The 25,727-nt window shown below is 41.3% G+C and overlaps 1 protein-coding gene across 2 annotated transcripts in view; it reads right to left on the bottom strand.

The window, feature by feature from the left end:
* The window catches only part of Magi2 (membrane associated guanylate kinase, WW and PDZ domain containing 2), a 1,324,802-nt gene that overhangs the window by 317,753 nt on the left and 981,322 nt on the right, over positions 1 to 25,727 (bottom strand). For both annotated transcript variants that reach the window (XM_038315349.1, XM_038315350.1), the window contains exon 7: positions 1,461 to 1,518. In XM_038315349.1, the coding sequence (XP_038171277.1) occupies positions 1,461 to 1,518 (58 nt within the window). The remainder of the gene's footprint in view (positions 1 to 1,460; positions 1,519 to 25,727) is intronic.

Below are 25,727 nucleotides of genomic sequence, written 5' to 3'. Positions count from 1 at the left end.
GGAGGGGTGAGCCTAGAGATCAGTGGTAGAGCACTTTCTTAGATGTGAAAACCCATAGGTTTGATCCTGAGTGTGGCAAATAAACACAAACAAGCATTCAAGCTAGGACTTAGTATACTCAGTATACTGTTAAATTTATTAGAGATAAAGTTTTATTACTATCAAAACAAGTATTTTCCCCGATTATTGGTTTAATAGGACTCAGAGTTCATGCAGGTATTTACAAATGATATTCTCCCTCTCTCCTCCAGCCTATCTCTCTTCTTTGCAATCAGGCATAACTATGCATTTACTTTACCTTTTATATCGGTTGAGTGTCCACACACTAGAGGGTAAACACTATATCAGAAGAATGTTTATAATAAATGAGCTGAATTCACCTCAGCCAGGAGTATGTAATGATTGACTATGGAGCCGAACTCGGGGCTTCTCCAGGGGAGCATGGGTGGGGTCAAAGTCATTGAGACAAGTGCTCATGCAGGATGAACTCAGGGCAGTGGGGGTCACAGGGCTCACTCATCTGAATATGTGCAGCACCAAGAAGGGCTTGACACATAACCAAAGCCAGTAACTGCTTGGATGCTATCACAGAGCAGTTTAGTATGAAGCCATTAATATACGACCCTTGGCATCCTCATTATTACTATACATGGCTTATGATGAGAGGAAAAAGAATTCAGTCTTGATAAGCACTATGGAAATCATTGGCTTTGCAAACACTGGATTTCTAATGTATTGTGTATAGGATTGGCAGTTCTCCCAAGTAACATTACAAATACCATATGATGAATAAGAGTTAGCCATTCTCTATCAGAGGAGAATGTAATCGAAAGTAAATGACACACTTAATGTTAGAGAATTACCAATATCATTCTATTTTCTTAAGAAAAAAATACGTGTGTGATAAGTTAATCATTGGTGGACTCTCTAGTCTGAGTTAAACAACATGGAGATGGAGATAGTTCATACTACGAGTCGAATGAGCTGCAACGACCAATATGGAGCATGAAAGCCCAGTGCACTGGAAGAACACTGCAGATATGCTGTGGGGCTCTAACGAGAAAGCACCCAGTCCTTTTCTTTTCCTTCAATGGGAAGGCATGCCGGATTCAGTTATCTGAATCTAAAATCTCTTTGCACAAGCAGGCAGCTCCCAACAGTTTGATTTCCAAATGAAAGGCATTCACTTAACTGTCTTTAATTATCACTCATTCAGAGGGACAGTGTGGAACACACTTCTTGGATTGATGTTTCAGAACCATGAGTCCAAGAAAAGGAATGGCCCATCATCAGCCAGCTGCGGAAGCAGGAAGGAGCTAGCCATGCCCCCAGAGTCTTTGCAGACAGTTCAGATGAAAAGAGAATCAAAGGGGCTGTTAGCCACACATGCTCAATAAATGAAATGCTAACACAATCTCACGACACATTAGTACAGGTTAATATCACGCTTAGAGACTTACTCAACATAGTAAGTGCCATATATGGGATCATCGATTTTTTCCCAGCCATATGGAAGCTCTGGAAAATAAAAAAGTTATTTCTTTCAGTAAGTAAAGAATAGATATCACAATTTTCTAATAAAAAGTAATATAATTTCATTGTTCATAGATTAAAAATATGGTCTTTTAAGCAGAATAAAATGAATAAAACCAATAGGGGTTATCCCAAATTTCAGACACACTGTGGGAGCTGTAAATAGCACTGACTTGAAAACTGGCAGTTAAACCTGAATCGCCCTTCCCTACAGATTTCCTGCTGGGTTGGGCTGTTTGTTCCTGCCAAGGCTGAGGCTCCTGTCTCATCATGTTCCCACAGTCTAGCTTGGTACAGAATGCAAACCGCTTTCATCAGAGTGGATGCCGCTCTCTTATTTATTTGTGTTGTGAAAGGAGCATTTTGGAATAAATACCATATTTTCAGAATACATTTCTGAGGATGGCAAATTGTGGTGACTGAAACAAAGATGTTGCACATTTGCAGTTGATTGGGGTAGCAGTGGGTCGGGCCATTCCCTCTACACAGGTCAGAATTTGGATACTGACAGGATTCTTACTGGATACAATTTTTTTTTTATTTATTTACTTAAAAAAGTCTAAAATTTCCAATGTACTTTTCTTGAGAATATTTCTAATTCTCTAAGCTTAAGTTTAGTACATGCACATTGAGACTACCAATAGCTTTATAATTCTTGTTACTGTCAAAAACATGCTGTTTAAAACTGTCTAACTCTGCTTGCCACATTCCCTGAGGCTTTGTAAGAAAGTCTGACAAAGAACGTTTATTTTCCTTGCTAAACACTAATTCTATGTATGTAATCTGAGAGCCAATTTATGCATCTGCATGCCTATGTAGTACATTAAGAGACATTTAACAGTGTTATTGTAGTAACATATATTGGGATGAACCAAGCAAAGTTATTGGGAATTTAAAAAGAGCAAACCGGATTCTTCCTAAATTCTGAGAAATCAAGGTGACAAGTGAAAACGTGTAGAGCAAATTGTCCCCAAGACCTTCCCATTGTAAATCTGACGGAGATAACCAATGGCCGTGCTGCCACACGGAAATAACCACTGTGGATATTTTGTATTTTGTTAAGCATATTTCAAATTGCTTTCTACGCTTATGGGCTAATTTTTAATTAAAGCACTTTTTATAATATAGCTTGATATATTATTTGACAAAGTATCAACGGTACGAACATTATTGAGGATTTAAATATCACAGAATAGCAGTCTGCAACCATCTACTATCAACCATGGTGGACTTCCTAAAATACGCACTATCTGGGCACGACACACTACCAACTAAACCCTTTATTGCTTTTCTATTGAATATATTAGCAATGATAAATTCTTGGAGGTAGAATGTTGGATTAGAGGATTTGTGATCTTTTGTGTTTATTTTATTTTTTGAAATTAAAATATAATTTTGTCATTTCTGTCGTCCCCTCTCCCCTCCCATCTCTCTCACATCTACTCGCCTTCTCTCTCACAGTCCTTGCCCCGGCCCCTATTTTCACACTGCTGTTACATAGATAACACATGCTTAGTCCATTTAATGTTACTTGTTCACCTCCTATACCCGAGGCTCAGAGAATATTGTGGAAGACGGGGCAGAAAAATAGCAAGAGATAGAGGAGTAAAAAGTCTGTTGTAACATTGTGTCTCCTAGAAATATCGGGGGATCTACACTCATGAAGTCTCAATAACATGACTGCCTAAACAGGATGTGAACAAGAATGAAACCAAAAGACATGCCAGCTTGGGAGGGGGACTCTCATCGTCACCAACCCTAGATGCCAAGCTACAGGAACGCAAGGAATCCTGAAGCAGGAGAAATGGTCCTCCCCAGGGACGAGTGCTCAAGCTGGTTATCCAAAGCCAACTGGATGTTGCTAGCTTGCCATCTTCCCATTTACAGGAGTGCAAATTCATAGTCTCAGTGGGAACATAGGAATGATGATTGTACCATTGAATTGATTATGGTTTCATGATTTCTCACTCCCAACTCTTAGGGATCTGTAGATTTAGGAATCCAAACTTTGTGCGGGTTTAGAAGGCTGACCCGATGCAGTGTTACTCTCTTTTGTTTGATGACATTCCAAGTAGAGTTTCAAGTCAGTGCACGAGGGGCCTACAGCCAAATGTGATCCGCACAGAGAGGGAAGATAGAGGATTAACAATACAGAGGTTTTCATCAAGTACCCAAAGCTAATGGAGACTCTATTAAAAATTCCTCCCTCGATGATACTTACCCAGTGTCTTTTACAAGTAACTAAAGCAGAAGAATAAACGCAGGGCAGAACGGTAGTGTGGGCATTTGTGGCTTATGAGGCTCAATCCACATTTCTAACATGTTTGATACCCTGACAGGTATATAACAGCATGGAGAAGCATTTCATAATGAAATGTTTAAGCAAGCTTTCACCTCATAGACCATTCCCCTTCACTTATTTCTTATCTCTGGCTATTTTGCAGGTAAGTCACTTGTTCTAACTGGAGCCTGTGGTGAAGGCCATTGGTTATCTCCGTCAGATTTACAATGGGAAGGTCTTGGGGACAATTTGCTCTACACGTTTTCACTTGTCACCTTGATTTCTCAGAATTTAGGAAGAATCCTGTTTGCTCTTCCTAAGATGTTGATTTGTTTACTTGCTTCATATTTCCAAAGAACATTATTCATGATGAAACAAAATTTTGTTATAAACATATATACATTAAAATTATCTATTCGTGATTTGGGTTCATACTTTGGGATGGAATATTACTGTATAGCCAATTCCCTATGACAAAAACCCATCCCTGGCTTCATTTTAAATACTCGCAGAGTTGACAGATGATATATAACAGCACATATATAACAATAACAAATATATTCATTGCTTCACTTGTGAAGGTAATAGACAGGTATAAAATATTTTACAACCAATGTTTTAAAAGATAAGCATATGTGTATACAAATGTATGAATGCATTTGTATATATGTGGGCGTGTGTGTGTGTGTATGTGCATGTGTGTGTATGTATATATATATGACATGGAACAAGCCAGAGTGTTGTGATGTTTTAATATCTGTACCTTTTGTACAATATTTCAGACTAAACTTATCTACATCTCCAAATATTTGCCATTTATTGTGGTGCAATGTTCAAAATCTTCTAGCTTTAAAAAATACTGGTAAAGGATTACCAACCATGGTCACTCTACTCTGGAACAGCACAGCAGAAATCTTAAGTTTTCAAAAGGCACCATGGTTGTCATTGACAGAGCTTTTGTTTTTGAAAGAGCAAGAATGATCTGAGCTAGGACGCTAAAGAACAATCACAACAGCCACATGTAAAAAGAAGCAAAATTTAGATTACAGCTAAAGAGCACACATCTAGATGGTGGAAAGTTAAGAATTACTTTTCATTGTAAAAAAAAAAACAAGTTATTTAAAGTTGAATAAGCTCAAAAAAAAAAAAAAACCCTAATTATGTCCTCCTAAATTAAGCTAACAAATCAGAAGTGGAATTTCCAATATCGCACTATTTACCCAGCCAGGAAAGCATGCTCTCCGGGGCTCCTGGGCCCTGAAGCATTTAGAACACTGTACTCAACAGCACCTGACAGTTCTGAGATGATTAAGGTCACATTAACAAAAGAGCACAGACTCCACAAAGCAGAAAAATCAACACTTGCGGTCAGCAAGGTTAATGAAGAATTAAGAACTGTTTTAATTGAGATTTTCTTCAGGCCAAGAAATCGTGATGCAAACTTGGTGACTAGATGCTTCAACCCTGCAAAATTTGTATGTATATCTAAGTTCATCTGTAGTTAGTCATCAACTTTCTGGGAAAAGAATTGGAAGATCACATAGGCATCCATTCCTGCATGGGGGAACAGAATGGGAAGATTACACGCATCCATTCCTGTGTGAGTGCTGCTAATCACTTCTTTTCTGTATTTTTCTTTAACTTAAAATTCATTGTATTACATTTGGAGACTTTCCCCCCATTTCATCAATAGGTGTTTCATTAATTTATATTTTATTTAACTTTTTTCATATGGTATGTTTCGATCATAATTTCCCTCCCCAACTCCTTTCAGATCTCCCCCTCCTCCCTACACATTTGACTTCATGTTTCCTCTCTCCCTCCTCCCTCCTCTCTCTCTCTCTCTCTCTCTCTCTCTCTCTCTCTCTCTCTCTCTCTCTCTCACACACACACACACACATACACACACACACAAAACTGCTCTGTCCCATTTTTTAAAAAATGTTTTAGGTCCATTTTAATTACAGAGAATAAAAACATCTATGCTAGAGCAAAACAAAGCAAACCAACAAAAACAAAAAAAAAAGCTTTTGGGTAACATAAGGAATATTTATAGACAGTTCAAAGATGGCCTACCTGATGGGAACGAGATGCATATATGAGAGCTGTGTGGAACATATTTCATGGTTTCTTAGGAAAGATCCTCTTTGTCTGTCTTGCACAGTGTTCTTTTGAGCTGTGGCTCAACTTCATGCAATCTGCGTATAATCCTATCTTCTCCGGTCTGGCTGGCCATCTCTGCTTGCTCATCTTGAGTTGTTTCTGAGTTTGGTCACCACCTGCCTAGCTCCTGGTGGCTTGGTATGACTATTGCCATTCGGTCTCTTTCTAAATCTGTATTCCATGTTCCTAAAGAAATTGTTTATCTGGTTGATTTTTTTCAGAACAGACTCAAATTATTTTATTGACCCTTCAGTCAGTATTTTGATACCATAAACCAAGGAAGATATGATATTAACTCTGTAATTTTTTCCTAAATTGAATAACTTCATTTGGATCCTAAGAAGAAATCCTGCAATAGCAAATAGAGGGATACTACCCAAAGCCACAGGCCAGTGTTGTTCAAAAGTGTGTGGGTCATCTAAAGGAAGGCAGACTGAGGGACTGTCCAGAGTGGAAGACCTCAAGGACATGATTAATAAAAGAATTTTGCAATAGGTTGGATCTTGGACAAGAAAAAGCACAACTGACAAGATTCAAATGAAGCTTTTAGGTTAGTTTAATAGTCTGCCTGTTATTTATGCTTTCAGTAACTGTACTTGGAAAAAATGGTATTAGGGAAAGTGGGAAGAACTATACGCCATTTTTAATCTAATTATTAAAAGCTAGCATTAGTTATCATTCCGCCATTTCTAAGAAAAACTTGCTACTGTTGATTCTCCTTCCACGTCACCCTAACCCTCGAACCAGCTCTCCCCATTTTCTTTCTGTTTTCATATCAAATGTGTCCTTTTTATCTTTTTTGAAATTCATAGAAATGACCAAAGGGAAACATTGGAAAAAGATTATTTCATTTATTCTCACTACTGATGATATGACATCTGCTTAGCATTGTGCTATCAGATGCTTAAATCATGGGATATATTTGGATGAATAATATCGGATTTTCTCCAGTACTTAGGGCCTCACACATGCTAGGTAAGATATCTACCACCAAGCTCACAGGTCCAGCCCTAGCATTCAATTTTTAAATAAAATGAGACTTAAAGTAGGTTGTTCAAATTTATGTTCTCTTTGTATACTATGTTCTTCAACAGGCAATTTGAATAATTTTGTTTTGTTTTGTGAATTAATTTTGTTTTTCATCTTTTATAAAAATTATATCACCCCCATGCTCTTCTTTAATAGAAAAATATTAAATACGGCAACCTTGTGTTACTTGTAGAAGATTCAGTCTTAAAAGCAGGAACGCAAATTCTACATGGACACTTGAGCCTTCCCTGTGAGACAGATTGGTATGACTGGGCAATGATAATTCACGAAGGGTATGTGGAGGTTCGCTATGCAGGGCACCCTAATGTCTCCCCCCGCCAAAGCCAAGAAGGCAAGCAGATTGGAAATAAGATATTGTGTACTAGAATAGGGATCAGAATAAGGAACGTCTCCTTCAACTCTATATTGTTTCCATTGATTTAGTTTCTTTTTTAAATATTGTTTTTCAAATTGAAGTTCTTGTTAGACTGAATTTTAGAGGTACAATATTATAGTAAGAATGAAGAAATTGGAATTCTTCGGTTGAATAATATGACATATAGACAACACTTCTATTAAAAGACTCGGCCTTCAATATTTTGTGTTTTTGAGTACACAAATTAGAAATTATAATGATACTCTCCTGGAAAACTCATACAGAAGTAGTAGCTAGAAGTTTTAGGAATTCTCACTGTGAATTTTAAAAATGAATCACTTATTGTTTGAAAATGTATAGATGCATAAAAACCTTTTGAGGGCTGGAGAGATGGCTTAGAGGTCCAAAGGTCCTGAGTTCAATTCCCAGCAACCACATGGTGGCTCACAACCATCTATAATGTGCAAGCAGAACACTGTATACATAATAAATAAAAATAAATAAATAAATATAACTATAAAAACCTTTTGATCAAATATACCACTGATCTCTTCCTCTCAATCCCCGCCCCCTTTTCATTCCCAATTTCTCAATTCCCAATTTCCAATTCTCCGGTTTCATGGTTTTCATCCCACTGAGCCAAATTAGTGCTGCCAATATGTGCATGGGTATAGAGTCATCCACTGTCATGTGAGCTGCTTATCAGAGGCAACGTCCCTGAAGAGAACCGGTTTTCTCTTCCCCAGTAGCCACCACCTGAATCTTTAGAGAAATTTCTTTGGGAGGTGGGTCCGGTGGGCTAGCTGACTGGGTCAGAGCACCAGCTGCTTAAGTGTTATGATGTGAGCTCCAACCCCATCATCCATTTTCCTTCTGGTGAGAGAATTTATACGCTAATGATAAGCTAACCTAGAAATTGCAAGAAAACGTAACTTTTATACCTCTATTTCATTCAACCTGGAAAACAAACATCTTAGTTGAAACTAAAAATCCTAACAACAAAAATAAGAGAATACAGTCCCTTTTTGTTGTGCTCTGTTGCCTTGCACTCTGATATTCCTGTACAGAGGAGCAGCATCATGGCGTTACCATAGGAACACAGGCTGGGAGGCATCCTCAGGAACTGAGGTGTAGCGCATGGATGATTTTTAGACCTAATAAAGAAGAGCTGCCTGGACCGTGCTTTACAGTGGAAATATTTAATTCATGTTATCATATAGCTTTAATATGAGTATTTAATTACTACAGCATGCTAATGAACTTTAACAATACTGACCACAGTCAACTATAGGTTTCTTGTTGATAATCAACACCCTCATGCGGGAAGTTCTAAATAATACTTTGCTTAGGGATGGACCACATGTGTGTGACGGTGACCCCACAGGATTACATCACTGATTGTAGGGTGTTTGTTGTTGCTTTTTGTCACTGTGATGGGCATGATGATGGAGTTCCTTAGGCACTTGTCTTCCAGAATAAACCCTACTATTCAGTGATACTTGACTATAAATCAGTTTCCTAGCATATTTTTACCTAATCTGAAAAGACATATGCATGATTTCCTTGGCAGGCATTGGTATATTAGCAATTATGTATGCAGTAATGTTTTGGGGACTTACTCCTTTCTACCTGGCAAAAAAAGCTGTCAGATACAGCTGTGCAATTCTGCAACGCTAACAAGTCTGACAGGCCTCCCTGAGATGGTGACAATAGATGACAGCAGGAGAGTGTAGCACAATAAAGATTCTGCCTGGTAAAGGTTTAGATGTGGCCATATTTGTCTTAAGTTTGCAAGTTTCATTAGAAACCCAAGGAGTGAGGAAACCGGGTGGGATGTGTCTTTTGTTCTTAAAGCATTGTACAGGGTTTGTGGCTATTGAGAAAGGGTTGGAAAGAATATATGTGCTCAGGATTCAGAACACACAATTCTATTTCCTTCATATCTTCCTCAAATCTATATTAATTCAACCTTCTCACTCTTTGTCAGTGGAATTCACTTCTGACAGCTTTCTGAAATGTTCTTGGTTGCTTACTGTGGAGCCTAATGTCTCATTTGAACTGTAAGTAGCTAAACAGAGCAGCACAGCTATTCATAACCCCCATGGCAATGAAATTATGGGAAATAAACAACTCTAAGAGTTACAAGTTATGTTTAAGTAGGAACAGAATTGTCCCAGCCTGCTAAAGTCTCTTGGTCAGATAGGGAGTGTACTAGGAAGAGGAGTCAGGTAGGAGCTTGGGGTGGGCTCAAATGGAAAGACAGAAAACATCAGTCATAAGAGAAAAGTTCCCATCCTCATGTGGGCGAAACATAACTGATGGATTTGGTAGGTCAAACCATAGCTTCCAGGGTCCTGGAAGAAGGGGTTTGGAAGGCCTGGAATGAGTGGTGTAAGCACTGGAAGGCAGTGTTGGAGGGATGTGATGTGGGTGGCCTTGGAGAATTAGGATCGGATAGGAGCACATGACTGCAGTTAACCGTCAGCTGAAATAAAAGATTAGGTCGGGAGAACCTGCTGTGAAAACTGCACTCCACTAAAGGAACAACAGAAGAAGGTACTTCTGCGAAAAAGTGTAATCCATCTGCTGGTCTGGGAATAAAAGGCATTTGAAAAAAAAGACAGAAAATAGCAGCTAATATTCACATAAAGTTTCCATAAAAGGTCAGAAATGAGAGTCAAAGGAATACAACCAATGAGACCTGGTCGCTCTCCCTCACGTGGCGGCAAAAACAGAAGCACAAATTGTAATAAGACGGTAAGGTATCCTGAACCAAGCTCATAAGAATACAAAACAAGGTGCCAAGCCAGATATTTAAAAACTCTGAGCACATATAGATGAAGGAGTAACTGATAGAGAAGAAGAATCTGTCAAAATGTTGTTTTTTGATGTTTGGTTGTAAACCTAGCCTTTATCAGCAAGGTATCTTTCTAGCTCCAAAATATTGTTGAAGAAAGCTCTGTGAAATAAACGGTAAGTTACAAAGTGCCTAAGACAGAATAGATCCAACTGAAATATAACAAAGAGAAATATAACAAAGAGAAAGAACAAGCAAAAGTCAAGAGAATGCAAACTGTGAGAGAAATAAAAAGTGAAAAGAATTGGTAAAATATCAATATAGGAGACAAGAAAAGAGAGTCCAGTGTGGGAAATGGGGCGACGCGAAAAAGGAAAGATAGACAGTGCTTAAGACGGATCCCAAAAATCAAAAACTCTCCTCGTTATCCCTGTTCGTATCCATCTCTCTCCCCTGTCTCCCTCAGCTCTATAATTTATTGTTTTCAAGATTACTTCCCAGACACCTGCTTAGTTGAAAGAATACTTCAACTGAACATGACCTGAAGAAAGGCCTCAAGGCAAACATCCAATGCATTTCACTATAGATCTAACCTTGCAACAGCTGAAAATACAGCGACAGAAAAATGTATATGCCTAGTCATATACCATTTGCCACACATCATATTTACATATACCATATCGCATTTACATATACCATACAAAGCTAATAGGATCAGGAAAGAGAAGTGAGGAAAAAGCTGATTGGCCAGTGGCTTCATCGATCCATGCTTCAGCAACACGTGGGAGTCTCAGTATATCAAAACAGTTGATAACTGATTGAATAAGGACTGATAAAAGAATACCAAGAGGAGGAGAAAAAAAATAAATGAAACAATTTGCATAGAGCAATGTTTGACATATTATGATCAATAATCATAAGCTCTGATAGATTTGAAACTAACAGGAATAGGTGCAATTTGCCTTTCTTGTTGGGATTTTCTAAATGACTCACAAAGAAAACACGACTCCATGCTATAAAAGTGAAAGGGATTTAGAAACGGTAAAAATGAAAGGCGGGGCAAAGATATGTCAGACAAACAAAAACCAAAAGTCCAGAGCAGATTGAAAGAGATGTAAATGTTGAACATGCGAGATCACTGTCTTCTAACAAAAGGGTCTCCCTTTGTGTCAAAACAGGTTCTCCCTATCTGTGCACTCAGGACTCAGCACAGGAGCATCGTGAAGCAGGGCCTGCCATAGCAGTGATGAGAAGCACACCGATAAGAAGCTGTTTCCTTTCAGTCAAAGACAGATACAATCAACAAATTACACATAAGGCAGAACTAAACTATTCTTTGTAAGGTGTAGGGCAAATTTTGGGGGTTCCAAGTGTCTTCCTCCCTCTCTTCCATCGACCCATGTCCAGTTTTTTATTCTCCAAAAGTATGAAATATATATTCTCTTCAAGCATATGTAGGATATTCTTCAAATATTCCTTCAGATTATATTCCAAAGCATCTTTTATGCTACAAAGAGAAATAACGCAATTGACACTCCTGTAAGATAATTCGCTAAACTTTCTTCTTCAGCAATAAAAAAAAAAAACAAAGGCAGAAGTTATTCTTTGTGCTGTTGCTTTATAGCAAGCCATGGACATAGTCTCCAGAGCCAGCCAGGGATGTCTGGCTGAATAAACAATCTGTGTGCATGCAGTGCTGTTCTGCGCCGCTGTAAAATTTATGAGGGGAATCTCTGTGACTTGACATCCAGTTATTATTGGATATATTGCTGCACGGAGGCGTAGTGCTCGGTTTTGAAAGAAGAGGCACAAGCAGAATAGCTGGAAGTAAAAGAAGCTGCGTAAATGTAAGCAGTGGTGGAAAGGAAAAGCGTGTTTCTTTACCTTACATTAGTGTGCACATTTTCTTATGCAAAAACTAGGCTTAAAAGATGGGAAGAAAAAAAAACCTTTTACTAAAAGAGGTCAGTGACCACAGTGACATATGAAACTGCTAGCTACACAGAAAAATTAAGTCAAGTGTAGAAGAAATCAGAGAGTCTAAGACTTGGATCTAATTGTTCAGAAATCTACATGGCAAGAGTTTTTAAAGTCAGTCAGAATAGTTCAGAGCAGAAGAGGGATCATTTAAGATGCCATAGGGTTTGTGATGTGTTTACAAAGCGTAGTGGTTATGAGGGTGTTGGTTTCTGGAGTGTGGGGTTAATTTACATGAATTCTCACGTCTTTAGCGCTGCCTTTGGATCTGGCCTTTAGGATCCCCACAGAAGAGCAGAAAGAGCACTCCAAGAGCACAAGTTTGGTATCCTGGTCACTTCTCCACTGCCGTGATAAACACCATCACCAATAAGGCACCTTGCAGAACAGTGTGTCCATTTAGCTTATAGGTTACAGCCCGTCGTGGAAGGAAATTAAGGTAAGATCCTGGAGGCAGGGGCTGAAACAGAGACTGTAGAGAAAGGCTACTTACGGTCTTACTTTCAATGGCTTGCTTAGCTGGTTTTATACAACCCAGGACCTGTGTAGATGTGAGACTGCCCCCGGACATATCTAAGTGCCAATCTGACGGAGGTTATTCCTCAGCTGAGGTTCCTGAAAAGGAACCCAGCGACTCTAGTTTGTGTTATGTTAGCCCAACATAAGCAGGGCAGTGCGGAAAAATACAACCCCACTAATTTTAGTCTTCATTTAGACCTAAGACTGGACTAGGATCTAATTTTGCAAAGGTCAAAGTGCAGGTCCCTGGGGACCGTCCCACTCCAGCCCCAGGTAATACCTGTTCTTGTAACGGCAGCCCTCGTAAAGAGAAGGCCTGGGAGGGTTCTGTGACTTGCCAGCATTGTGGGGCTGCAGAGGTAGAGCTCATTCATTCTGAGAAGGCACCATTTCATTCCAGACCACAGAAGTACATCCCAGAATGTGGTCCACGGAGCCTAAGGCATAAAGGCGTCGCTGCCAGACACCTGTAGCGATGGGGGCAGGAAACAGGCTTGCAAGAGCCCAGAAGGATGCTTGTCAGAGCATCGCAGTGCTTTAGGAACCAGAGATGCCATCCTGGCTGATGTCAACAAGGCTTTGCTCACAGGTGGAATAGTGGGTGAATCTTAGGCTGGAGGCTCTTGAGAGGGAAAGTCTGGGGGAGACATCAGGTCCAGCGTGGAAGGCTGAACACCCGAAGCCTTCTGTTTAGACTATCCTATTTTCCTCTATTGGGGAGTCAGGGTAAGCGCTCAGTGGGTAAAGCAACACCAACTGGGGAGCTCACAAGCGTGTGAGGAATGCTCGAACCCCCACTCCCAGTACTGGAATTGTGGCTCTAGCTGAAATATTATTTAATCGTCTTATAGAAATTGATAATGAAAGCTTAAACAGCTCATTCAAGAACTAGCAAGGCCAAATGATGATCTACTCAAGAAAAAATTTTTCTTACTTTGTTTTATTGAAAGAAGGTCTTGAGGTTAGAGCAAACAGCCAAGGAATACAGCTCTACATTGCCGTGTTTTGATGGTGACTGTTATGACTGCTTTGTTTTTGTGACTCCCCAATGACTGGCTTTTGATTAAGCATAATTTATGCTTTCATGGTTCAAATTGTCATTACTGATGACATCATTTAATATAGCTCTCAGAATGTAAGAGTTTGGTGAAATCTTTTGTGTATTTTGAAAATGTTAGTCATTTTAAACTAAGAAAAATTACGCATAAGAATGGCAGGTCACGTGATGATCTGAACACTGTACAATATATGATTATATTGAAGGAAGATAAACCCGGCTCCTCAGACATTCATCCCTTTCTCCAGCCACAACATCCCTTCGTTAACTCAGAGATGGGGGGAGCAGAGGGTGCTGGAGAGATGGCTCAGAGGCTAAGAGCACTGCCAACTCTTCCAAATGACCAGGGATCTATTTCCCTTACTGACATGCAGCTCGCAACCCTGTTACTTCCTTCCGTTCTAAGGGGAATCTGCTGCTCTCTTCTGACCTCCGCAGGCACTGCACGCAAGATGTGTAGACGTAAATGTAGGCAAAACACTGCACACATGAACTTAGTGCATCATCGCTATCTGTGGTCACCACTGTGGGGGAGAGCCCCCAGCGGCTTTCCCGGAGCTATGACGTCATGCTCATGCGTAAAGCCTCAGGCGCCCTCCCTTAGCCTAGGCGCCCGGGTCTCGCAGCAGCTATAATGCTTCTCTTAACTCCTATGACAGCAACCGTTTGCGATTCTACAAGAAGTGTCTGTATATAGCCCACTTTGAGCTAGGCACGGTGTGCTACTCTGAGGTTACGGTGACCAGCCAGCTATAGCGTTCACAACCTGGATGGTTTCGGGTAAAGCTAGTCATTAAAGAATTGCACTAATTATAAAGAAGTTACAGTTTATGATATCCAATACCGGCAAATGGGCAGGTATATTGTTCTTTATTTAAACCCTCAGGTAAATTTCAAAACGTTTGGAATTTCATTAATATTTCAGGGTCTTAATTCGTTATAATTGATTTAAGTAATCCCAAAGCCTCAAGTCGGTAACATCCTTGCCAATTGGGTATTAAAGGGTAAATTTACACAACGGCTATCACGTTCCTATTGGAAAAGCCTTTTGAAATTTAATGAAAATTAACATATTTTGTCAAGAAAATCCTCTTTCAAAATTTCCAGGGGCCAACCAAATACAGTACGGTACACAAGCACAAAATGTAAAATAAACCTTTGTTTGCTTGTTAGATGATTTGTATTAAACTTCGGAAATTGCCCTATTTCATTTTCTATTTAATATACAGCCTCTAGAGCTCTGGAACTAAAACACCACTTTCATATTAAAAAAAAGAGATGCATCGGACTAGACACAAACCTAGGGCTGCTAACCAAAATGAGCAGATAAGGTTAGCCAAACAGATGACGGTGTGGCCTGAAGCAGCCTCCACAAGTACGGCTTCTAGGCCGCCGTCCTGTGTGTGTGACACGCCACTACAGTGTGACAACAGTCCTTCACCACAGGGTTCAGGGATTCTCAGGAGCCTTGTATGTCAGGCAAGCTGGTCAGCTGTCATTGTCTTCCTTGTCTCTACAGATTTCTATTATCACAAACAAATTTCACTTCTCTGTGTTTTTTTAAAGACTGCCTTAAAAGGAAAAAAAAATCAGTGAAATTTTAGTTGTCAACATTGCCTGGCTAGTGAAGAGAAAAGCTTCCGCACTGCTGATTCTACACCCACCAGCCGTACAGTCTGGCCACCTCACAGGCCCGTCACAAGCCCGGCACAGGTGGAGAAGAGGCTGGGTAATTTTCAGCAGCGCCTGCCGCGGATGGACCACTGTGTCAAAGGTAATGAGAGTTGTGGCGTGGACAGGCACACCCCTCAGGAGGCTTACTGCTTCGTGTGCCGCCGTTAACGTCTGATTCACTAGTCCACATTAACCTGGAGTATGGCTGTCTGTTAAAATTCAACACCAACCGCGCCCAAACCCAACAATCAAGAGCACATTTGATGACCAGATGTGGATGTGATGTTGTCCCAGTGTCTTTAATCAGGACATTTTCTGCTCAGATTATGTTGGCTGTGTCTCTCCATGGAGTACAGGGATTCTGAAGGTGCCCATCTTGACAGCGCAGTAGATGGTGAATGTTGGCTTTAAGGGACGTCAGTCACTTTCAACTTGGGCAGGTGGATGCTGTCAGTGTTACAAATCTACTTTTTATTACAATACAGTCATTGATGAATCTCATCGTATGAGTTATATTAAAAGCAATAAATGGCTCATTAACACACGTAGTTAATTAGCATCTGTCTTTGTATCAGCATGTACTTAAATACAGCATTTTGTTCTTGTACAGCTTTAGTACAACTCAGAGCGTCCTGATGTCCACACAGGCAGGCCACTCATTTCCAGGACGAAACACTGACCACAAGCAGAGGGCGGAGTGTCTATTCTAAAGGTCCTGTGCACTGAGGTCGATAGGAATCCTGGCCTAGGCAGCTCGGTCCCATTTCTGTGGCATTCTCAGCAGAAGGGCTAGGTTAGATATTAGGGACGGAGAAGTAAGGTATTTTACTAAAGAAATAAATTTTTGACATAACTGTGGAACCCAGTCGTGAGCAACGATAGAGCGCAGTGGGGAAAGGAGAAGACTTGGTTTTCGCGGGACCTCAGCATTAACAGCTTTGCTTTGTAGGTAGCGGGGAGAAGGGATCACAGAAAGACACAGGTGAGATTTCCAAATGTGCTCCACAGTAAGGAAATCCACAAAATACGACGGAACTCAGAATAGAAAACACAATGTCTACTGTGCCTGCAAGGTGTCTTGATACCTATGAGAACTGGAAAAACTCCTGTGAGCTCCTCACTCCATGAGAAACATTGCGTTGACAGAGCTGCCAAGAGTCGGTGTATGCGCCTTCTTCCCTGGCACGCATGCTGCCAGCCAATTCTACAATACAGCTGTCCCACAGGCCTGTCTAATTTATACGGCAGACTCCAGGAAATACTGAAGGCTCAAATGGAGCTGTATTTGTTCCTGCAGTGACGACCTGAAAGTGTATAAATTATTTTGAGGCATCATGGTGTCACGTGGTAATAGTCAAAGCAAACACATAGAGTTTGGTTGGGTCGTGTGGTCTAGTATATGGAATTGAGAAAGCTTGTTCTTACGGCTTTTAGAAGCACAAAATGTGGTAAATACCGATTTATGTAAGGGACATTGCCGGCTAAACAGTTAAACTGATAAACTCATTGGGTTGAAGACTTAGGCTATGAACTCTTCGAGTTTGCATCTTTGAGAGCAATCTGAATACAGAGATGGCACCTAGATTAGTTGTATCTGCAATTTTATAAAATCGTGTCAGCATCGTTTACTTTGTAAAACTTTATGTATGGTATTTCTTCTACCTAAGCTCATTTGTTTGTGGGCTTTTGGGGGGCCTGTAAAGACAGAGAAAGAGGGGGGAATGTACATCCTGTTTGTACCTTGCTGGGAGTAAAGTTTGGAGGTGCAAAGCCTTGGGAAAGAGGAAGTAGGGATAGAGTCCTTACAACAGTAGGCTAAAGGTTACACACACACAACGAATTGAGCGTTTAAGCCATCTTGCTGCCTTCCAGCAAAGGCAAAAGAGAGAAGTCAAGCTGAGCCCAGACCCATCCCCATCACCCAAAGCTATCCATTCTTTTTTATTTTGTAAAGATTTATTTATTTATTAGGTATACAGCATTCCTTCCATACATGCCTGCAGGCCAGAAGGTGGCACCAGATCTCATTACAGATGGCTGTGAGCTACCATGTGGTTGCTGGGAACTGAACTCAAGACCTCTAGAAGAGCAGGCAGTGCTCTTAACCGCTGAGCCATCTCTCTAGCCCCTATTCATTCTTCTTACTATTTGACAACGTGGTCAAGGAAAAGGGAGCTGGAAGACTCCCCAGGGAAAGCCATGGAACAAAATTAAGGACATTACTCCTCTAACTTGTTTTATTCTTAAAGTGACAGATACATCCTAAAAGCCACATTAGATTTTTCTCAACCCCATCGATAGTAATGAAGACGGCCAAGCAAGATGAGATGAGTTACATAAATTAAAGTAATAGTTTCCTATATCTGAGCAATGAGTTGCAAATAGCAACCCAGCCATATTAGCATTAAATAAAATCCAAGTGCTGAAGTCAACACATTTGGAAAAAATATTATAGGCTTTGGTGTCAAACAAATATTTGAATATTAGCTTTCTTTGGTGATCCTCAGCTTAGTTATTCTGCATGATGTAAGGCTAGAAAGATAGAGTCTGACATACTTGACGCTCAATACATAGTAAATGTTACTGTAAGTACTGCTGCTGTTCCTAGAATTCTATCATTATCCTCCTCATCATCATCCCCATCATCATCATCACCACCATCATCATCATCATCACCACCATCATCATCATGACCATCACTATCATCTTCACCATCATCATCATCATCATCATCATCATCATCACTACCAGCAGCAGCAGCAGCAGCAGCAGCAGCAACATGACCTGATAGAATAGAGAATGATAAAGGAACTTGGGTCCATCATTATCCAACCATCAAATCATTCTCCTTGTTACTTCAAAACTGTAACTTTACTTCTGTAATGAGAATCATAATATAAATATCTGATGTACAAGATATCTATTATGTGACTCCTGGGAAATGGTTGTTCAACCCCAAATGGGTCAAGCCCCACAGGATGAGAACACTGCTTTTGGAGTAATAACCAAGATCGCAAACATTTCCCTCAGTGCTCTCAATAGAAAGGAAGAATGTCTGCCTCAGTTACACAGGACGGGATCAATATACAACAAGCCTTGCAGCTAACAGTAGAGTCTCTACTTAAAATTCAGCTTTTCTGCCATAGCACAAGCTATATTTATGGGGACAGTCAGAGGGGAACATCTAAAACCTTTAAAAGTCCCTCTGGCGTTCCTATGACAAGGGAATATGGATGCTCTTGGAAGCCTATTTCATTTTATTTGAATTGTAACACCATCTGCCAAAGCTCTCTAAAAAAGCACGACACAGCTCCTGACAGCACCAGAGAGGAACTTCGTGGGAGAAACAGGCATCTAGCTTCTTTTTCCTTCCGAAATCGACAAAAGACACATTTTGTTTGCATTCACAAGGGCATTTTTGCAAATTCACCGGCCAATTAATGTCACTCCGTAACAATGACAAAATAATCAGATTCGTAAATGAGTCTCATGTATTTCTCTTCAGTTTTAACTCTGCAAAGACTCTGACAAGTCTGTGGTATAGCTCAGAGACGCATTCTTCCCATTTTAATCAAGCCATCTTTCCCAAACAGGTGGGGCTCCTGACAATGATGGACATTTGTTCAAGGTGTTCTAGGAGGGCCATGAATTTTTGCTGAGTCATCTTTGCTCGACTCCTATGGTAAGAAGTTGGTAGCATTTGAAATGATAATGGGACTTACTCAGAGTTAGTGCTTTTGGAAGAGACCAAGATAAGTTTTAGAGGAATTGCCTTAGATTCAAAATTCCTTGGAAGCGTGTTGATGGTTGGAAGTGAGCCAATGGATACTTGCTCAGAGACATATAGTCTGTGTGCGGCTGCTAGGCAAGGCAGAGGGTACAATAGAAAAATGGGTCTCACCTCTATAGTCTATACAGAAAGGAAAACACAAAACCAAGCAACTCCAGGCAGAAACGCATGTAGAAAGGATTCATGAATATTGTTCAACTTTATAATTCTAGTTCTTTTAACTTAGGATGGCTTCCCAATCCTTATAAATTCCCAAGCAGAACCGTGAGGCATGGGAAGGCTATAAAGTGATATGCCCCTTGAGGAAACAGTTCAGGCAAGAACTTTTGTGAATAAATAATTTTGTAGAGAGTAACAAAAGTGATGACTATAAATTATAAATTATTATTATTTTTACCACAGAGAATCTATTTTAGAAAATAATAACAAGCACCAGTGAGATGGACCAGTTGCTGACTTGGCTGGGTCCCTGGAACTCACATAAAGGTGCAAAGAAAAGCATCAGCTCCATGAAGCCACCCTTGCATCCTCTACAAAGGTACACACACAATGATAATAAATTACTTCTAAAACAAAAAAATATAATAAGAGAAGGGCGTACATGTAATGTGGATTAATTCGCAGGAAGTTTTGAAGTATTCGCTTGAAGAGCCTTAAGCAATTGAAAGTCACTGCAGAGTCAAAAAGAATCACATAATCATTGTGATTTGGAGAAGACTCAGGTAAGGGTGTGCATTCATTCGTTAGCTCATTCATTTGTTGACGGTTAAACCTGTGACTGATAGGCAAATGTCACATCACCAAAATACACATGCTCTCCCATCATCCTGGGAACTTTTAAAGTTTTATATCATCAACACACACACACACACACACACACACACACACACACACACACACCCCGGGCAATGCTTGGAATACAATAGTAAAATGAATGGTTATACCCCCAGGCTTGGCTTACCACCCAGAGATATACACCTTGAAACATAGTTGTCAAACATTCTGGGCATCCTTTCTTTTCTTTGGAGAGTTTGTCACCACAGTACAGTCTTAGTGGGACTGAGAGCTGTTGGGAGCCTTGATCCTTGCCTCTTGTAGGAGCACGGGAAAGGAACCGTGGTCCTGTGGGCTAGGTTTGAATTACACACAGCCAGCAGAGGCTTTGTATCTACTTAGCCCTTCACTCTTACCTCTTGTCTCCCGAAGGACATCCTGTTTCCACCTCCTTCTAGCTCTGCTGCCTGCCTTTCCTGGTTTATCTCGGCACCAGCCTTCTGACCACCATTTATCCTCTTAGCAAAGCAGCCAGGGCAGTGCTTTTGCAAGTATGGCTTGTAGCTCTCTAGGTTTCCTTCACTACCAGGCAGTGAGGACTGTTACAACGTACTGTTGCCCTGTTTCCCAATGACCTTCGTGTTCCCTGCCTTCGTAGGTCTCTCATGAACATCTCTGTAGGCATGAAAGAGCACCTATTCCTTTTGAAGCTGATGATATTCCAAAATTTAGCTAAATCCATTGTTAAGAAAGGCTTTTCTCACCAAAAGTAATGGAAGAGTCTAGGGTATTTCCAGTGACCAGCATTTTATGCAAAATGAAACTGGATTTGTGAGCTACAATATATGTTTGTTTCCAAAGTCCAGTCAATAGCCAAGATGCTGGGATTTTTTTTCACTATTGTTGTTTGGAAGCAGAATTAAGAAGCTTTCTTGGCCCAAGAAGAATCCAAGTTCAGAATGCTGAACTGCTCATCAATATCAAAGCAGATGTTCTCAGAGAGGATCCTTTCATGATTTTATCTTAATGCAAGTTTCTCTTGTATCTTGGGGGATGGAGGACAGAAAATGCAAAGTCAAGACAGGGGACAAAGGACTTACTGACAGTAGTGGGTTGTTAATGTTTTTCCTCCAAGTGTCAAATGCCAATGAGGAGAGAAGGGAAGGGCAGGTGAAAACAAGCGCTCAGACATGAAGCAAGCGGTTGCTCTTTGCTTGCTGGGACCCAATCCTGACGGAAAATTGGTGTTGCCTTCAGCTTTTGGCCTCTTTCCCAGATTCTGCTGACAGAGTCCCCTCACCTTCCTCACTCAGATGCTCAAGTCTGCCAAGATCAACCAATAACTACCTGTGAATGCTCGTCTGTGGGCAGTGTGAGCTCTGTGCTCCCGCAGGGCTGTGTGCAGAGGGCAGAGACACGACACACGGCAGAAAACCCATCCCGAGGGTGAGCACGGGGGACATTTCCCCAAATTAGTGCAAGTCCAACCTTGAATGAACTCAGAACGTCAAGGGAAATAGTCTTTGTAGGAGCCCCCCTCCTCCAAGCCCCGAGTTCTGAACCATAAATTCACTTTTTGCATTAAAAAGAACTCGGGGGGCTGTCTGTAAAATTGAAAAGGATATAAAGAATATGATGAAATTCAGATGCATTGTAAACATTTCTTTTGTATAAAGAAATGAATAAAGCGTGGTGTTAAAACTAGCTAGCATCCACGATCCAGAGAAAATGTCATGGAAGGTCATGTTGATCCTGTGTGTGCAGACATGGTGGGCAACTTTAACTGTCTACAAGGCCCTGTGTTCATGGGGATCAGAATCGTATGCTTGGTATTGTTAAATCTCCAACCCCATGTCAGACGCTCAGAGAAGTAAATAACACGAATTGAACAAAGTAGCCCGCAGGACAGTTTAGAAAGAATTAACCAGCAATCTTATGATGGCTGTTTAAGCTTTCAGATAGCTAGTGTAAAATTTAATCTCCAAATAGCAAAATAATTATAGAACATGTGAACCAGATACAACTAAACCCTGTGGTTTAGAATCCAGGCTCTGCACAGGCCCCTGGGCCTTCCACTTTCCCTGGGGCCTGAACTCAGCTGCTAGCATTTTCCTCTGCTTGCTATAGTCAAGTCCTTTCATTTGTCCTAGTTGCTCTCTGAATAAGTCACGCTAAGTCCCACTTTATAGCTTCCATGTGTGCCTTTTACTCCTTGTGGAGCGCCATTCCTCAGAAGCTCCCATCATCCATCACACCCCGAGAACCGACATGTTTACCCAGGCCTTCCATGGCTGGGCTATGGAAATCAGGCCACCACTCCACATTCCCTTTCCCCTATCCAAAAACCTACTTTAGCTTATTAACAAAGACTAAATAGTTATTTTCCGGCTTGTTATTTTAAACTATACTTGAGATCTGCAGAACCTTAATATGAAAAGTAAGTGGTCCCTTTAGATCAACAGATGAGAATGTAAACACTTAGAGATGTAAAATACGTATTGGGTTTAGATGAACAACTTTGTAATAGAGTGAGCGTTTATCTTTCATAGGAAAGGGCATGGCTGATCCCAATAGTCTGGGGGGGATTATGCGTGCTCATGTAAGTATAAACACACACACACACACACACACACACACACACACACACACTGAGGGCAGCGGTGAAGGGAGAAGGAGAAGGTTATGAAAATGCTTTGGAGTAAGGAGGGTGGTGTTCTATCTTAAAGAACCATGAGTTACACAGACTGCAGGAGAGGCATGAACAGAGGAACAAATCTGCTTTCTCCAGGGGAATCCTGGCTACTGTGTTTGTCAGCTCATACTCCTGCTCATAATAAAGGCCGAACAATGTCTCTAAACTTCCTAGCTACACACCCAGCCTTTGGATACCAAGGTCGACCTCTTGAGAACCTGAAACCTCTTAGGCTTGGCTTCCTAGATACTGCTGACCTTACAAAACTGGCTGTACAAAGACGGAGAGGGGTGGACAGGGCCATTTTAATAGCTGTCCACAGACATTTTCACAACTGTGCTTCTATCACAAAAAGGATCCTTGATAATGTGCTTTGGTGGTAACACGTAAGGCCCTAAAGCGTTACTTTTAAGAGGAGGATGTGAGAACTTGAGGAAGTTAGACGAACACAGGAAGGAGGAAACAGAGAGACTGGGGAGCAGAGGCAAGAGGAGGAGAGGGCCTTTGAAAATATACTCTGTGGGGCTGTAGGGGCTAAAGTGCTCAGGTCATCTCAGTTGGTGGTTCTTCCTGCAACCAGGTATTGCTCTGGGGTAAACTACTGAGACTCCTGCCTCCGTTAGATTTACTGATGGCTGAGTCCTACTCTGGCGGGTGATAACGTTTAGAAGTAAAGAACTTCCTTTGGGGTGGTCTGTTCGTTTGTAGCTTATCGTGGCTGACTCCTACAGAAGCACATGTAAAAATAAAAATATTTTAAAGCCACAATTTAGGTTCCACACACGCGCATGTCTTACAACGTTCATGTAGTTACGATCAAGAAATCCTTTTATGGTATTGCCCACTGTTAATTTTGGGTGACAACTTAACTGGCGTGAAGTCTGCCTGGAGAGCCAATTTATCATTCTCCCTGGGTATGACTGAAGGTGTTTCCAAGGAAGACAGTTGTGGGTGAGAGAGCTGAGAGGGGAAACAGGAAGGCACCATTCTGTCATCTGGGGCCTGGGTAGCACAGGAAAACTTAAGGAAGCGACCCCCACCCCATATTTTTCTTCTTGAACATGGTATACTTCGGCAACTACTCTGGAGCACGTCCTAATGGGTTCTAAAAGGCGCACTAAATGGCCCTTGGGGCTCCCAGACCTTCAGCTTCAGACTTGGATCTGCTCACCCAATTTCGCTGGTTCTTGTACTGGGCTAAGGTCTCTCTATGACTTCAGCAACCTCTGTGATCCTGTGATCCAACTAATGAAGTCATGTTTATTTGTGTTCTCCGTTCCTCACTCCAGGGGAAGGCTGACCAGTGCACCTGTAATGCTTTACAGGAGAGGTTTACAGGAAGGGCGATGTAAAGCGGGAAATGGAGACCGTTTTACCTTTTATTAAATCAAATCCACACACAAGGGTTCTAAGACAGAAGGAGGAATCCGAGCCACATCTCCAGAAGCTCCGCCTTCCTGCGGAGGGGGGAGGTCTGCAGGGGAATCTCTTTCCCAAAGGGCCATGTGGGGGAACCTGCGGGGTAACCTCTTTCCCAAAGTCCCAAAGGGAACTCCAAGTCATAGCTCTGTTGGTTCCGTCATGGTCCCAGAAAGAAAGAAGGTGCAACCCATGTAATCATTGTTATCCATTCCCGTACCCAAGGAAGAATACGCCCATAGGTCTCAGTCACCCCAATACTCGGCTTATTGGACTGAATTCCCACAACAGCGAGGGACCCGTGTTGAATTCCAGGTGGGGTTTGGACTGGATGGGATGTGACGTGTAAGACCAAGAACTAGGTGGGCGGGAACTCTGAGCTAAGGTATGACCTCAATGCTGCATCTTCTGAGGAGCTTACAGATGCCTTGGTGAGGGTGCAGGCACCCCGAAAAGTTAGCGTGGCTTTTTGAACGCTTACAGATGTCCAAGGTTGATAAGCAAAGCTCAAGGAGAGAGGAACTCCAGGATCATCTATCAAAAGACTTCCTTCTTCACATTGACAGAGGTTCTGTGGTAGTTGGAATGAAAATGGCCCTCACAGTATTTCAATGTTTGGTTCCCAGGTCGTAGAACTATTTGGGAGGGGATAGGAGGTGTGGTCTTGTTGGAGGAAGTGTGTCACTGTGGGTGGGCTTTGAGGCTTCCAAAGCCCAGGCCATTCTCAGTAAGCTCTTTCTCCGACTCTTCCTTGTGGGTTAATGCTGGCTTTCAGCTACTGCTTCAGTGTGACATCTGCCTGCCCATCACCATGCTCCCTACCGTGATGGTCATGGACTCTAGCCCTCCAGAACTGTGAGCCCCGAATAAAATGCTTCTTTTTATAAGTTGCTCTGGTCATGGTATCTTGTCACGGCAACAGAACAGTAACTAAGATAGTCAGCCTTCTACCCTCAAAGTAGGGGGTATTCCATACATATCTACAGAAATTTCCAAATGCCGAGAGGCTTACAGTACAAGGAGATATGTATTTACTTCATCTTTTACTTGTAATCTGTAGAATACTAGCTTCATTACATTGATTTTTAGAAACAATGTAAAGTAGTATTACAAAGGAAAACCTACATGATGTTAGGAATTTTTCTAACGCGAGCTCTCTGATGTTGCAAAAATCCCAATCAAGCCAAATCACAACAAGCCAAATTTAAAAATTATCCAAGTTTAATGGGATTCCTGCGCTCTCGGGTAGCCCGGAGGGGAACCAGGTGGTTGCAAACATGACCTCTTGTGGGGGGATAGAGAGGGAAGAGACCATGTGTTTCTTCTTTGGTACCTCTCTTAAATACCCTGTGGGAGTGGTCCTGACCTGGCATACTGGGATTTGGAGTCCAGACCAATACAACTCTCGGGCCTTGGGGCTGGGATAGATGCAAGAGCCTGGGGTCTACGCTCCCAACTTAACACACATTTGTCCCCGTGTTGTTCGAATTTCAATTGGTTTTAATGATAAAAACTTGGGGCCAGATATAATGGGGCAAAAGCTGAAAGATCAGAGAAGCAGAGCAGCCAGTAGTTCTTACCTCTACAAAATCTTCAGACTGAATGGTGTGTACTATACAAGTCCTCAGACTGAAGGCCTTTGTGCT

Source organism: Arvicola amphibius, chromosome 18, assembly GCF_903992535.2.
Source record: "Arvicola amphibius chromosome 18, mArvAmp1.2, whole genome shotgun sequence".
NCBI lineage: Eukaryota > Metazoa > Chordata > Mammalia > Rodentia > Cricetidae > Arvicola > Arvicola amphibius.
Note: the sequence above shows the minus strand (reverse complement) of the source record. Positions and strands in the feature narration are given on the sequence as shown.